This window comes from Sciurus vulgaris (assembly GCF_902686455.1).
Source record: "Sciurus vulgaris genome assembly, chromosome: 2".
Lineage (NCBI taxonomy): Eukaryota > Metazoa > Chordata > Mammalia > Rodentia > Sciuridae > Sciurus > Sciurus vulgaris.
The window spans coordinates 190,565,081-190,580,661 of record NC_136462.1 but is presented as its reverse complement, the minus strand read 5'-3'; the positions used below and the strand labels follow the sequence as shown (position 1 = coordinate 190,580,661).

Here is a 15,581-nt window from a genome sequence, read left to right as displayed (position 1 = left end):
TTTTTTTTTTGGTGGTGGAAGGATCAGAATTCAGGGCCAGTTTCACGAAGGAGGTAATCTTTAAAGTGGGTCTAATATAAGACATTGTTAAAAGTAAATCTATTACAGATCAAGATGAGTAACGGAGCTATAAAGAGCTCTGAGAGTTGAGGAATAGAGCTCAGCAGTTAATAGGAAGGTTTCTTGGAAGACATGGGATGTGAATTTACCTGTGAGGATTGGATGGTACTTGGATTAGTCTAGGAGAAAAATTGCAAGAAGAGAAACCATATGAACAAAAAGCAAGATAGGCATGTTATAGGAATTCAGTCATAAGAACAATTTAAGTAGAACAAAGAAGATTGAACCAGGAAACAAAAAGGAGGTAATAGGGACCAGATTTATTTATTTATTTGAGATGGGGGTTCCCAGGGGCATGAAAATTATGCTGAGATTATAAAGGGTGAATATTGGCATTTTCGGATGGTTAGGATGTTGGTTATGCGTCAAATGAATTAAAATAGAGAAGATTGGTCTTTGTTTCACTTTTGTTTTTTGGAAATTCCTAATAGTGCCAGCATAGAAGTAAGGGCTTTGGTTGGATTTACAAATCTAGAGGGAAGGAAAGAAAAAGTGAACAGGACTTGGATGATTTAATGGGACTAGGGGTGGGGAGAAACAAAGTTGACTTTGTAACTGAGTAGTTGATTTTTGGCCAAAGTGAAAAAAGTTGGGAATGGGACTAATTGAAATAGAAAACTAGATTTTAAATATGATAGGGACGGGTAATGGAGTAAAGTGTTTCATGAAGAACATTAAGTCAGAGCAAGCCAAGTGTACTTGTGATTTCAAACACTGTTTAAAAGCAAAACCTTGGGCAAAGAAAAATTGGATTCCGTATAAACCCTTAGATCAAGAAAGACCACTATTCCATAGCTCTGTAAGACAGGGAAACTAATTGTTCTTGACTCTTTACTTTGTATCATATTGTGCTTGCTCTTCTTTCCCTCAATTTGATTATCCTGCTATATATTTTAAGTGAGGTTTTCTGTACTTTAACAACTTCTTTTTTCGCTTTGTATGAGATTGTGCCATTTGCTTTCTTTATCGTCATCAGTGTTGGCCCTTACTGTGTCCCTTCTGCTTTTTTCCCCTCTTGCAAAGAAATCCAATGGGAGAAAATCGATTTTAAAAACCTGTTGAAATTGAGATAACAGTTTGGCATGTGCAAGGAATACCAAATTACTCCCTAAAGCGTGGTTAACACTGTTACCCCAGTTAAAACTTTTGGCTTTTGATCATACATTCTTCCTTTGATGTCATAATCTTTTGAGATTCTTCTAAACTAGTTGCTGACCAGATGGATGAATGTCGTTTTAGTCATGTTCTGTGTGTCATTGTGTTTTAGGAAAAAACTTTAGAGGGTGGGGGCTTCCTCCTATAAAGAGCTGAAGGGTTGGCTACCTGCAGTTTCTTTGTCTTAGCATCTTCTTACTACCTCCTACAGGGATCCGTACGGCTTTGGAGATAGTCGAGACACAAGACGAGATCGATCTCCAATCCGAGGAAGTCCAAGGAGAGAACCCAGGGATGGCAGAAATGGCCGGGATGCCCGTGATAGCAGAGACATTCGAGACCCCCGCGACTTGCGGGACCACAGAGACAGCAGAGACATTCGGGATCACAGAGACAGCAGAAGTATGCGCGATGCTCGGGACATGAGGGATCTTAGAGACTTTCGTGACCTAAGAGATTCTAGGGATTTTCGAGATCACCGGGACCCCATGTATGACAGATACAGAGACATGAGAGACTCCCGAGAGCCTATGTACAGGTACTTACATAGCCGTCATGCTTCCTTGTTTGTTAACAGCCTTTGTGTGTTTTGCTGAATTAAGTTAAAGCTTTGAGAGAGCAGTGACTTTATCAGCCTTGCAATTTCTGTGTCTATCAAATAATAGACATGGGGGTGCTCAATAAATTTTGCTAAATGTGTGAACAATTAATTAGTTATGCTTAGTGAATGAATCTGGATCTTTGTCTTGTAAAAGACAATAAATATGTGAAATATATGTATAATAGCCAATAAATATATGAAAAGATGCTCCATATCGTTAGTCCTCAGAGGAATGCAAATAAAAACCACAGTGAGATACCATTTTATATCTATGTGAATGGTTACAATATATTTTTTTTACTACAGAAAATAGTATCTGCAAGGTATGGAGAAATTGGAACCTTCTTACATTGCTGGTAGACATGTAAAGGGTATATGGCCCCTGTGGGAAAAAGTTTGGTAGTTCCTAAAAAAAGTTAAATATAAAATTCTCATGTGATCCATTAGTTCCATTCCTGATTACATACCCAAAAGAATTGAAAAGAGAGGCTCAATTATATATATATGAATGTGCATAGCAGCACTATTTATACAAGATAAGAACTAGAATCAATCCAAATGTCTGTCAAGAGATGATGTTTTTTTAAAATGTTATATATACATACAATGGAATATTATCTGGCCATAAAAACTCAAGAAGTTCTTGTTTTTGTTTTGTTTTGTTTTGTTTTGTTTTGTTTTGTTTTGTTTTGTTTTGTTTTGTTTTGCGGTGCAGGGGATTGAACCCAGGGCCTTGTGCTTGTGAGTCAGGCATTCTATACTGAACTATATTCCCAGCCCAAGAAGTTCTGATAGATGTTAAAACATGGATGACCCTTGAAAACATGCTAAGTGAAACAAGCCACACACACACACACACAAAGCCCAGTTATTGTATGCTTCTACCTGTATGAATTATCTGGAATAGGCAAATTCATAGAAGACAGAAAATAGAGATTACCAGGGGCTAGGGAGAGGAAGGAATAGGGAGTTACTGCTTCACAATTAGAATTTCTGTTTGAGGTGATGAAAGTTTTGGACATAGAGAATGGTGACAGTTGTACAACACTGTATTTCCACTGGATTTTACACTTAGAAATGGTTAAAATGGCAAATTATTATTATATATTTACTGCAACTTCTACATAGCATAGAGAAGACAGGTGGAGGCATTAAAATCATTCCTAAAAATTAATATCAGTAATTATCACTGGGTCTTTTGCATTTACTGTATACCAAGGACTATACAAACTACTTTCTGTAGATCATCTCTGTTCATCCCTCAGTCCTTTTATGAGACAGGTTAACTTAATTACAGCCACAGAGATGATAAGCATTTAGTTCCAGATACAAAGCTTTTTGTCTGAATCCAAAGTCCTGTGTCTTACTTAGAGGGACCTGGGTCTTGAAAATTTTTCTAAACCTGATTTTTGCAGGATAGGACAGAGTTTTAACTTGGTGAAAACTTCCCTAACTTTTCAGGAGAGAAGGCTCTTATGATCGATACCTGCGGATGGATGACTATTGCAGGAGAAAGGATGATTCTTACTTTGACCGTTACAGAGACAGCTTTGATGGACGAGGCCCTCCTGGCCCAGAAAGTCAGTCTCGTGCAAAAGGTAAAGTAGCAGAAACAGTCCATTCCTATTACCATCATAAAACACTACCAAAGAAAGGTGATACTAATAACCAATACCCCAGCTGAAAAGGGGCCAGGCAGTTCATAAAAAGAAATATAAATAGCTTGTTAATGTTTAGAGAACATTGAGCTTGAAAATAATTTCAAGTTCAAATTAACACCATCGTCTTGTTTAGTCATCCATCAAGAAATACGAAATTCCAGAAATGAGAAATGAACAAAAGATTGGAGCTGAAGACATTAAATGCTTGCTTTTTCGCTCATTGACTAGAAAACTATGACTGTCTGCAATATCTATACAACATGAGATTTTGTTTTGTTTCTTTATCATCTTTACCTGATCACATCTCTCTTTTAGGTAAAGACAAACTCCGTTTTTAAATTTATTTTTAGAAAAAGCATAAAGGGTTTATTTAGTGAAAATAAATATGCCCCAGGGAAATGTGCAGTGAGCTGTCTCAAGAGAGAAAGTGGATTTTTCTCAATACATTTAAAGTTTTTTAAATGAGCTAGGCACAGTGGCATATGCCTGTAATCCCAGAGACCCAGGAGGCTGAGGCAGGAGGATCACAAGTTCAAGGCCAATCTCAGCAATTTAGAGAGACCTTTAACAACTTAGCAAGACCCTGTCTCAAAATAAATAATACAAAAACTGGGGCTCAGCGGTAAAGTGCACCTGGGTTCAATCCCCACTACCAAAAAAAGTTTGTGCCTTTTAATCAGTTTCATTTTCATGAACTTAATAGTAAAAAAAAAATAACATTATTATAAAAATTATTATTTTTAAGAAGTAGATATAAGAATTACTTTGGAGAGTCCTCTGGCTTTTTTTTAATAGTTCTTATTTCAGATTTCTCTTGATGGTATTTTGCAGAGCGTTTGAAACGTGAGGAACGGCGTAGAGAAGAACTTTATCGTCAATATTTTGAGGAAATCCAGAGACGCTTTGATGCTGAGAGACCTGTGGATTGTTCTGTGATTGTGGTCAACAAGCAGACTAAGTAAGACCCCTTGGATATCTCTCTCTATAAGGAGATGAGTCAGAAGAGAAATTCAGGTTCCTGCTTAGCTGCTCTACCCCACTGAACTTGGGCTGTGTATTCTGGATTAGCTGGAGTTCTTTGAGTTGTAGGTGACAGAAACCCTAATTCAATCTGCCTTAAATCCAAAAGGGAAATTTTTAGTTTGCTAACTGGAAGTTCAGTCATGGCCACATTCGTGGTCAGACTGTATGATCAAGACTTGGTCTCTGTGTTGGTGTCTCAGCACAGCTTCCCTTGGTGGTCTTATTCTCATGCAGGTTTTCTATGAGACAAAGTAGAATAGCTAGATATGTGAGCTTATTAACAAACCCTTTGAAAGAGAGCTTCTCTTTTCTGATGCTTCCACCGGAAGTCCTGAATTGTTCTCATTAGATTGGCCTGGCTCACTTTTCCTATCCCTGATCTTGTCACTTGCCAGGGGTGTTAGAATGCCATATGTCTTGTGCCCATCCCTAAAGCTAGAGGTGGAATTAGTCCTGTGGACCCATGTGAACTGAGAGTGGGAGACGGAGTAGATGTTAATCAAACAAAGTAATAGATCCCCATTCATGGGACAGTCCCAAACCCCTAATACTTTGGGAAGTATGGCTCTGTTTTCCAGCCAAAAACTATGCCTGCTTTGTGAAGGGCCCTGGCCTTGCAGAACTGTTAGATGACCATGTTAGCCATGCCAGAGTTGATAGCACAATTCTATTTCACCTCTGTTTACATTCTCACCTGGGAAGAGGCAGAGCAGAGAAACAGAAAGGGAGATAGCAGCTGCAGTCTTGACAGTAGCTGTGTTCCCTTTCCCCAGTTGGTTAGTAAATAACATCATGTATTTTCTAGTAGTTTGGGGTTAAAGAGCTAATTTCAAGTCAGTGACTAGGGAAATAGGTGTTGAGACACCACGCAGCAGGCAGAGTTCACAGACTCTGGGTAACTTGTTGAGAGATAGATGCTGCTTTAACTATAGCTTTTTCTGGATACATGATAATAACAGCTATCATTTTCTGACCACCTACTTTGTACTACCCCATGCTAGGTGCTTTATGTAAATTATTTTTAATCTTCACAGTAATCATATTATTGGCTATATAGTTGTATTCATTCAGCAAGTGTAGATACTAGATTCAAGGACTATATGATAGCAACAGTAAGCAGACACACAAAGCCCCTTTCACTTGTTGATCTCACAGCCTATTTGGAAAATGAAAAAAAATAATATGTGGTAATGAGTCCTATGAGAAAAGTAGAGAATATCAGAGATCTAATTTAAATTAGAAGGAAAGTCAAGGAAATGACAATAGAGCTGAGCCATATTATTCCTATTTTATTGGTTAAATAAAACCAGGTTGGTAAGAGGTAATTGGATTTATTTAAATGGTTACAACTTTGCAAACAAATGTTGGGGCTGAGATTCAAACATGTCTTTCTAGCATCAAAGCTCATGTTTTTCCCACTGTTATGCAGACTTCCCAAAGGCAGATAAGTGCTACAAATCTTAGGCAGCAGGACGATGTTAAGGAAGGACCACTGGACTAGAGAATCAACAAGAGTATATCAAATAATAGACTACTGTCAACTTCCTGTGTGAAGTTGACCATTAGGTGTATGCAGTAAATATGCTGACAAATGTTTAATCAGCTCTGAGGTAAGGGTTTGTAGCATTCACTAGATCACAGCCATCCTGGAAAAGCCAGTGGAAGGAAGGCGGTCTAGATCCTTGGAATCTCAGGAGGGCACTAGGGAGCTAGAATTTGAATTCTCTACAGGCACATGTGCAGCTGACTGAGGTACAACAGTGTGCAGATTGAGAGTTGGTCAAGAAGCACTGATCTGGATCCTCTTTATTCTTGCAGAGATTATGCTGAATCTGTGGGGCGGAAGGTGAGAGACCTCGGCATGGTTGTAGACTTGATCTTCCTCAACACAGAGGTGTCGCTATCTCAAGCCTTGGAGGATGTTAGCAGGGGAGGGTCTCCTTTTGCTATTGTTATCACTCAGCAACACCAGATTCACCGTTCCTGTACAGTTAACATCATGTTTGGAACTCCACAAGGTACAGAACCAAGAAGGCCAGAATCTCAGGGGGCCATTGCTGGTGCTTTAACTCTTCTATGCCTTACTTCTACGAAATAGGTTTTGGGCAAATGACTCATATATCTGCTCAAATACAGTAGGGCCCTTCCCCAAGTTTAATGCACTGGAGGAGACTTACATAGTCATTTATTAGTCTGATTTTTTTTCTCAGCAATATAGTTCTGGGTCTACTGTCTACTTAGCCATTAGGTGTATGCAGTAAATATGCTGACAAGTGTTTAATCAGCTCTGAGGTAAGAGTTTGTAGCCTTCACTGATCTCTATGGTGTAAATACTCCCATTGTGTCCCATATCAAGTCATGAAGGTGAAGAACTGAAGGGAGAGTTGGAAAGAAATACATCCATTGAGCTCTTGCCAGTGAGATCTGACTTCAGCATACCTCTGGTGCACACTGCACTGAATGCAATAAAATCCTTGCTTTTTAACTCTCTAACGGGGAACAGAGAATATCATAGACAGAATCCTGTTAATGTGCTGGAGAAATGAGCAGACGGATTGTGAGAATGGGGAGGAGGTTCTGATCCCCTAGATGTCCTTCAAGTCCTTCTCCAAAGTAGCTTTTAGTATTTTGAGGCCCAAGTGTTGAGACTTAGCCAGCTGATGTCCTACTCAAGGCTCTTATAGCCTGGACTCTCCTTTCCCACCACACCCAGGATCTCTGTCAGCCAGACTAGTTATGCTCATAGCCTCAGAATACGTAGGGGTCTCTAGTGAGTCACTTGTCTCCCAGGAAGTCTTCAAGATGTGTGAGGACATTTATACAAAGTTCTGAGAAGGCTTCCCTCCATCCTGCAAAACTGTTGCCCACTGGTAGGAGGGATTATTTGGGGTCACAATTTGATCTTAATCCATGACTTTTGAACTACAAATTACAAAACAGTAGGCCAGCTCTGTCCTCAGGAGCACAGTGGAGAGCCAGGCTTTACAGAGGGCTTTTGGCCTCCTGCTGCTGGTCTAGAGGCTGCCGGCCTGCCTCCTGTGGTTATTCCCCACGTGACCTGTTTGAATCTGTGGGAGGCTGTCATGTTTCTTTGGGTTTTACTACAAGTCTGTGATCTAGGAATTTCCCCCAAAGAAAGAGCTCTATACAAAGGTGTGTATTTCCCACCAAAGATATCCATTTACCTTCATCTCCCTCCCCTCCCCTGCCCACCCCACCTCCCTCCCAGCCTCAAGGCTTTTTGTCATCGAAATGATTTTCTTGCTAGTTTGAGGCTGAGAAAGGCTTGGTAGAGTACAGCAGGTGGGCACTCGGCTCTGTCATGGGAGAAAATAACTCATGTCGTTCCCTCCTACAGAGCATCGCAACATGCCCCAGGCAGATGCCATGGTACTGGTGGCCAGAAATTATGAGCGCTACAAGAATGAGTGCCGGGAGAAGGAACGTGAGGAGATTGCCAGACAGGCAGCCAAGATGGCTGATGAAGCCATCCTTCAGGAAAGAGAGCGAGGAGGCCCTGAGGAGGGAGTACGTGGGGGGCACCCTCCAGCCATCCAGAGCCTCATCAACTTGCTGGCAGACAATAGGTACCTCACTGCCGAAGAAACTGACAAGATCATCAACTACCTACGAGAGCGGAAGGAGCGGCTTATGAGGAGCAGCACCGACTCTCTGCCTGGTGAGCTACGTGGCAGGGCCGAGGTGAAGTTCTGACTCTGCATTTCTCTAATCCCCAGGCTCTGTTGGGAGGGTGTCAGGCCCAGGGCTCCTTAGGGTGGGTAAGGGAGATGAACCCATCCCTTGGGTTCTCCCATGGGCTACCCATGCTAATCTGATTAATGATAACTTGATTTGAGTACTGAATTCTGATCCCTAATCTATAATTACTGTAGTAGAGTAGTATTGCTGCTCCCTGGTAACCAAAATGGATGCTACTCTTTTTTTTTAATTTTTCCAGTTTTCTTTGGGAACTAGGCTGTTGTCTGTAAACAGCACATATATACCATGAAGTGGCCCCTTTGGGAAATTGATGTCATTGTCTGTGTACTGTGTGATTCATGTGACTCAGTGATTGTTTTTCTTCCCTTGGCTGCTAGGCCTCCTGCCCTTGGGGGGTACTTTCAACCAGATGCCTCCCTCTTCTGTTTTCCAGGCCCGATTTCCCGCCAACCACTCGGGCCGACCTCGGGTGCCTCGCTGAAAACACAGCCAAGCTCCCAACCGCTCCAGAGCGGCCAAGTGCTCCCCTCTGCTACACCCACTCCAGCTGCACCCCCCACCTCCCAGCAAGAGCTTCAGGCCAAAATCCTCAGCCTCTTCAATAGTGGCACGGTTGCGGCCAATAGCAGCTCTGCAACCCCCTCAGTTGCTGCCGGAAGCACCCAGAACCAGAATTTTTCCACAGCAGCGAACAACCAGCCTCAGCAAAGATCACAGGCCTCTGGCAATCAGCCTCCAAACATTTTGGGACAGGCAGGATCTGCTCGGAACATGGGTCCCAGGCCTGGGGCCCCTTCCCAAGGGCTCTTTGGCCAGCCTTCCAGTCGCCTGGCACCTGCTAGCAACATGGCTAGCCAGAGGCCCGTGTCCTCCACAGGTATCAACTTTGACAATCCAAGTGTACAGAAGGCTCTGGACACACTGATCCAGAGTGGCCCTGCTCTCTCTCACCTGGTTAACCAAACCACAGCACAGGTGGGGCGGCCCCAGGGCCCCATGGGATCTTACCAGAGGCATTACTGAGGCTTAATTGTTCAGCCATCCCTAGTCCCCTCATCCCCTGGCCTCCTTCCACTTCATTCTAAATAGAGTTGTTTGGAAGATGTTGTTTGCGGCTCCAGGTCTACACCGAATGTCATATAAGTTTCTACCACCTGCTCTCTCTTCTGCCCAAGGCTGTGTTGCTTACTCCTTACAGAATCAGAGTTTATACTGCATTGGGGGTGTATCTTTTTTGTTTTTTTGGTTTTTTTTGGTAGAAAATAAATATCTCTGGGGTCACTTAGGCAGTACAGGTGTCTGGGCTGTTTATATTTGATGGGGTTTCCCTGGTTCCTCTGTCTGCTGGATTTTTAGGGGAAAGGAAGAAGCCACGCCCGAGCTGGCATCTGTCATGACAATAGCCACCACCTTTGCTTATTTTGAACCTGCCAAGTCTTTTCCACCTTGCATATGTTGGCCAGAGCTGGAGCTCCTACCAGTGTTGACAGAGAAGCAGCCTGGACTTGGCAGGCACAGTGTTGTCACCATGCCCCATCCCATGTGTATGGGGTCCTGCTCAAGGCTCGGATCAGCACCCAGGATTGGTGAAGAATGGCCGTGACAGCCACAAAAGGAGGATCTCCTGCCTGCAGCAGGGTGATAACGAACTGGGGGTTTGGGGGGATATTTGTTTCCTTTTTTATTTTCATTTTGTTGAGGGTCCCCAGTGGAGGACTGAACAGCTCCAGTCACCAGCAGTTTGACACTAACTGTGAATCTGGGCCCCACCACTCTTCCCCGGAACATCTCTGTCAGCACCTCCCTCTCCAGCGGCACTTCATGGAGTTGGATTTGAGAAGGCAGCTCTAGACTCTGGCAGTGGACTCCCATCTTTTCAGTGATTTGTTTTGAGCCTTTGGCTCAAAAACCCAGGCTTTTGTTTCCATCTGGACTCTTGTTCTGTTATCTGAGCAGCAGGAGGTAGGGACCATTTTGATGTCATGCTTTTGGTAGCTGGACATGTTCTCAATGCAGACAGTGTTCATAACTTTTGAGCCAGAGTGAGATTGTTGGAGGGCTTCTGGCTGCTGCTCTGAATGGAGCCAAAAGAAACCACCCTCTCCCTAGGGACTGTGCTCATTAGAGCCCAGTGGGTCAAGTCTCAAGGGGCCCCTGGCAGGGCTGAGGGCAGAGACTTCAGCCGAGTCCCTGCCAGTGGCTGAGCAAACAACAGTTTCAAAACTCAAAGGTCCCCAAATGACAGCATTTTATGTTCTGACATGTTTGTGTTATATAGTGGTTTTTTTGTTTGTTTTTTTTTTTTTTTTTTTTTTTTTTCTCTTTGGAACTCTTGTGTTGTTAATAAAATGAAATGATTACTTTTTAATTAAAGTGAAAAAGTCAAAACTGTGTTCATCTTTCTTGGGTGTGAATGACTATCTGCAGCACCTCTTTGCAGGGCACTTTTTGGCAGGGTTAGGTGAGGGCTGCTTCCTTGAGGACTCCGGTCTGCCATTGCTTGTCCGCACTTTAGGGTCAGGCCTCAAAACCTCTTCACCCAGCCTGAGCCTTTGTGTGCAGCTCACCATAGTGAGAAGCTTTCATAATGGTTCAGGGCAGAAGCCCACTGCCTAATTAAGCTGTTCAACATCCTGCTCCTGGCAGGTATGCAGGGTCAAACAGGTGTGTCCTCTTGTTCTAGGAAAGGGACGTGGTTGTGAGGGGGTTTTCTCTGGCAGATAGGGAGGGGGACATTTCTGTTTTGATTTCATCTCAATTGGTACTTTGTCCTCATTATTGTGCAGATAGTTGGTAAAATCCATAGTCAGGACCTGAAAGCTTTGGAGAGCTTTTAATAAGCGGAGTGAGTGACAAGAAGCCTCCAATGGGTTAGGAACCAACATTCATTCCATCAGTGCTTTTTGCCTCCCCTAGAGGGCTTGCCACCTCCTAGGAGAGCAGATGCCTCCCAGGTTGCAGTGCTTGCCGGGACAGGGCCCCAGTGCTGTCTGCACACAAATTGGACAACCAGACCTAGGGCATCTGCTCGTCTCTTCTGTCAGCAGAGTTTAGTGTTTCTGACAGTCTGGGTTCTTCCTGGAGGGGCCCCCTGGATTTCCAAACAGCACACCTCAGGCTGTGAAGGGTATAATAAAATTATTTTTATTGCATTTTGTGCAGACGGGAGTCTAAAAAATTAATACAGTAAAAGCCTTAAAGCATTAAATGGGAGCATTCAACAATAAAGGAAAGAACGAAGTCCCTCCTTTTCATATTGGCACAAAGAACACAAGATCAATACTGAGGCAGGATGCGGAATACTGAAACACACTGAAAATTAAAGGCAGGCCTAATAATAATAGTAATAATAGTAATAAATACTCTGGATTTGGTTTGCAACCTCTCTATTTACAAGGTTTTCAACTTCATTGCATTGCCCTGCACATAGACCGTCTAAAACAAAAGCAACACTAGTTAATCACTACAAGGCTATTGAAATATTGCACTCAGAATAAAAGTCACTTGAATGAACATGAAACATCTAACTACAGTGATTATAAAGATAATTTGATGAATGACGTGATAACATTCATAACAAATATTGCACATGTAGCACAGAAAACTTGGGTTTTTGTTGTGGGATGTTTGTTTCATCAACGGAAACTTTGCTCTTGCCAACCAGACGGTCTGGGCCCAGATAGTGCAACTTTGGTTCCCTAATTGGTGTTGACAACCACCACTGCCCAGCCCCACCACTTTAACCTAGAATGCTCAGGTCCCCAGAAAGCAGGACCCATGGTTCTCAAAGGGAGGTCTTTAGAAAGATACAGGGGGCTGGTGTCTAAACACTTCTGACTAGTACCTGGAAGAATCTATCCAGGACCCGATTAAATCTAACTGGCAGACCTCCAGACCTATCCCCAACCACACCTGACCCTAACCAGATGGCACCAGCTGCAGCTCTCTGCCTTGGGCTCAAAGGAAAGGAGGTGGTGAGGTCAGTGGCCCCAGCTCTGGGAGATGGCAGAACGTCTAACTAGGTGCGCAGTTCAGGGCCCTGGGGCTGGAGATGCTGTACCAGTCCCAGAGGGCGCTGGAACGAGCATGCAGTGCCTGTATCCCTCAGTGTCCTGGGGGAAGGGAACTGGTCAAACGCCTTCTCTAGGGGCAGAGTGCCCCTCTGACAGACAGGGCTCATAGGGAGAAGCGCCAAGGACGAATGGGAGGAAGCCGAAGGGCCTTGGGTCCTAGTGAGAGGATAGGCGCTAAGAACAAAGCCCAAGTGACTCCAGCCCTCCCCCAGGGCCGGATGCCTGGGAGATGCAGCTAGAGGCCGCTGCTAGGCAGGAAGGCCTGGCCCCAGAACACGGAGTAGGCAGGGTGATACCCAAGACTGGAGCTGTGGATTGGGACAGGGGAGGGAACATCAGGGGCGGTGCTGGGGCCGCCCAGTGGGTCTGACCCCTAAACCAGAATTGCCCCCTCCTCCCTCAACTGACCCAGGGAGGAAACTGGGGAGGGTGCGCCCTCCAGCTCCACGATTTCAGTCTTTGGCGAGGAGCCATGGGATGGGGGAGCAGGCGACAAGCCAACTGAGGAGAGACGCCTGTTCCCCAGCGAAGGCACCGGGGCGGGGCTTCCTCGGTGGGGCGCGGGCCGCTCTTGGTTTCTCCCTCTTGAGGAGCGCCCCTCCCCTATCCTGGCCCCAACTTGCATAAGAGCCGAAGAGAAGAGGTTGCGCACGCGCCTCTGCAGCCACAGTGGAAGCTCACATCCCGCTGGGAGGCGAATCCAGGGGAAGCTGGACACGTCTCACTTGTCTCCGAAAAGAACTGGAGGGAAGGGAAGGAAGCCAAGGGCACGCGGAAAGGACGAGCAGGCGAGAGCGGACGGGGCGAGGGTGTCGAGGGACCAGGACCACGACCCCCGCCTGGGCCTAAAGCACTTTTGCTCTCAAACTCTCGGACGTCAAGGAAAACTCAGCTTCCCGAGGCCTCCGCCTCCCCTGGGCGCCCCCAGCGGGAGAGCTGGACCGTGGCGAGAAGTCCGTTGCGCTTCTAGTTACATAAATATGGGGACTTTAAAAATACACGCGATGTCTCCTGTACACTATGTATAGGCTCGGCCGGCCCGCGCCCCGCGGCTCGGCGGAGACGTGGAGCGCCGCCTTCCCAGCCCGCGCGCCCGGGGCCGCTGGGAGCGAGCAGCAGCGCGGAGGAGCGCAGCGCGAGGACGCGGCGGGCGCGGGAAGGGGACGGGGCGCGTGGACTGCCTGCGGGTCCTCAAGGCCCCAGTTCCTCTCCTTTCCGCACCTGCTCCCGAGCCTTATTGCAGCGTCTCCTCCGGCGGGGCGAGACCGGGCTTAGAAAACGGGCAGCGCAGCCGGGCCGACGGACCCGCAGGCCGACCGGGCGCTCGGGGCTGTATTTCCGCACTCCGGGCGCCCTTTCCGAGTCAGCCCCAACGGGCGTGGCCTCCGGGCTTCAGGCAGCGGGGAAAGGGGCCAGGGCACGGGCACAGGGTCTGTATGTAAACGGTGACAGCGGCGGGGGGCGCGGCGAGGGCTCCGGGGCCGCGGGCCGGGCGCGCTGGGGCCCGGGTGGAAGGTCCTGGCCCTCAGGAGTAGATGGTGATGACCTCGCGGCCGCCGCCGCGGACCAGCATCACCCGATCCAGGTGCTCTGTGAGGACCTCGAGGAACTCCATGTCTGCGCGCCGGTCAAGGAGAAAGGCTCGCCCCTTTTCTCCCTACGGAACGGGGTCTCCAGGGCACTCGCGCGCCTGCGTCCCTGTCCGAGGTGCTGTCCTGAAGCACGACCGGCTCAGACCTTTCATCCCACGACTAGGACCAGATTCCCTGAGCACACCTCCCCGCCCAAGCCCCATATTCTTAAATCCAGGATACAGTTTTCATCACCATTGCGGTTTCGGGGAGGTCCAGGCATGTTGAGTAAAACGAGCTTGGCGTCCCGGGATTTCTTCACGATGACCTCGTTCAGCCGCACAGCCGTGTGCATGCGCCGCACGTTGGATTGGTTCCTGCGGGAGCAAGGAGAGGGGGACGCATGAGCTGGGGAAGGAAGAGTTGGATTCAGTTGCCCTCCCAGCCAGAACTGGGCTGGTGGGGGCTGGGTTCTTGCAAGCCCGTGACCACCAACCCCAGACCTCTCCAAGCTGAGCTATTAAGAGACTCCAGAGGTCAGGAGCACCCCTGGGGGCTCGTGAGAGAACGAGGAGAGTAGAGACCCTAGCCAACCTGGGAGATAGAATGAAAAAATGCTGAAGCACTTACAAGTTCTCCCACTCCCTTGAGGAAACACAGAAGCAAAGAGAAAGAAAAAGAGGTGTCAGAAAAAGAAAAGGCTGGGTCATGAGCCACGGTCATCTACCCTGAACCGACACTGGTCCCACCCGTCGGCCCCCACATCCTTTGCCTTTCTACTTCTTGAACCTGGAAGTTCTGACACTTAGAATTCAGGCCAAACCCTGCAAGTTCTCAGATGGGGAAAACGAGACCTCCTTCCAGACCTTCGGACTCGCAGACCAGGACCCCTTCTGCTTATTTTTTCTGCCATGGTGAGCAGGACCCTTTAAGCTCACCCCACCCCAAGCCCATAGCCCCCAGGCCCATACGGCTTCATGCTGAAGAAGTCCTTGATGCCCTCCGAGGAGACAGGACTGGGGCCCTTATTCTTCTCTGCCACGGACTTGTCCTTGGTCCAGGTGAGATGCACCTTCTCAGGATCTGTCTCGCCCTCGCCCTCAGGCTCCTCCCCTGGGGATGGCGAGCTGCTGGGGCAGCTGGGAGCACTCTGATCATGGATCAGCTGCACCTGAGGATGAATGAAGCGGAGAAGGTGACCCCTTTGGCAGCCAAGGGTCCCGCTCCGCCAGTTGGGGCCAGGCCACTGCAGCTGCCCACCTCCTCCTCTGGCCTCTCCTCGCTGTCACCAGCCGTCTCTTCTGGGACATTGAGGCGGAGCCGAGTGTTGGCTGGATTCTTTCTCCGGATGGAGCCTCGAGACTCATCTGTGATACTCTGAATCTAAGGAGTGACACAAGTTGGCACCTGCTCTGCTGGGAGTCACCACTCGTGCCTGCCGAGAGCTGCCTCCAGAGCCCGCGTTCAGCCAGGAGCCAGCGCAGGACTTCACGCCCCAAGAGCAGCTGCACCGCTGACCGTGCCACTCCTCTCCGGAGCCCCGGCCCTCTCCATCCCACAGCCAAAGGGCTAACCCTGCCCTAGCGAGGTTCCAGCGGAGCACGGTGGCCCACCTCCTGGCTGGCACGAGCACATGCCGTTTTTACTATCACCTGGG

General features: G+C 47.1%; 2 protein-coding genes across 5 annotated transcripts in view; one reads left to right on the top strand and one right to left on the bottom strand.

Moving 5' to 3' along the window:
* NCOA5 (nuclear receptor coactivator 5) overlaps positions 1–13,077 on the top strand; it is a 35,175-nt gene extending 22,098 nt beyond the window's left edge. Inside the window, exons 3-8 of one of the 2 annotated variants that reach the window (XM_079127561.1) lie at positions 1,487–1,813; positions 3,338–3,474; positions 4,369–4,495; positions 6,379–6,578; positions 7,919–8,239; positions 8,714–13,077. In XM_079127561.1, coding sequence (XP_078983687.1) covers positions 1,487–1,813; positions 3,338–3,474; positions 4,369–4,495; positions 6,379–6,578; positions 7,919–8,239; positions 8,714–9,303 — 1,702 coding nt within the window. In that variant the 3' untranslated portion in view covers positions 9,304–13,077. Of the gene's footprint in view, positions 1–1,486; positions 1,814–3,337; positions 3,475–4,368; positions 4,496–6,378; positions 6,579–7,918; positions 8,263–8,713 lie in introns of both variants that reach the window. The other variant, XM_079127562.1, reaches the window with a different exon arrangement.
* Positions 11,404–15,581, bottom strand: part of SLC12A5 (solute carrier family 12 member 5) — a 36,643-nt gene continuing 32,465 nt past the window's right edge. For 2 of the 3 annotated variants that reach the window (XM_079127558.1, XM_079127560.1), the window contains exons 22-26: positions 15,185–15,307; positions 14,896–15,095; positions 14,555–14,569; positions 14,168–14,301; positions 11,404–13,970 (exon numbers count right to left, since the gene is read on the bottom strand). In XM_079127558.1, the coding sequence (XP_078983684.1) occupies positions 13,879–13,970; positions 14,168–14,301; positions 14,555–14,569; positions 14,896–15,095; positions 15,185–15,307 (564 nt within the window). In that variant the 3' untranslated portion in view covers positions 11,404–13,878. The remainder of the gene's footprint in view (positions 13,971–14,167; positions 14,302–14,554; positions 14,570–14,895; positions 15,096–15,184; positions 15,308–15,581) is intronic. The other variant, XM_079127559.1, reaches the window with a different exon arrangement.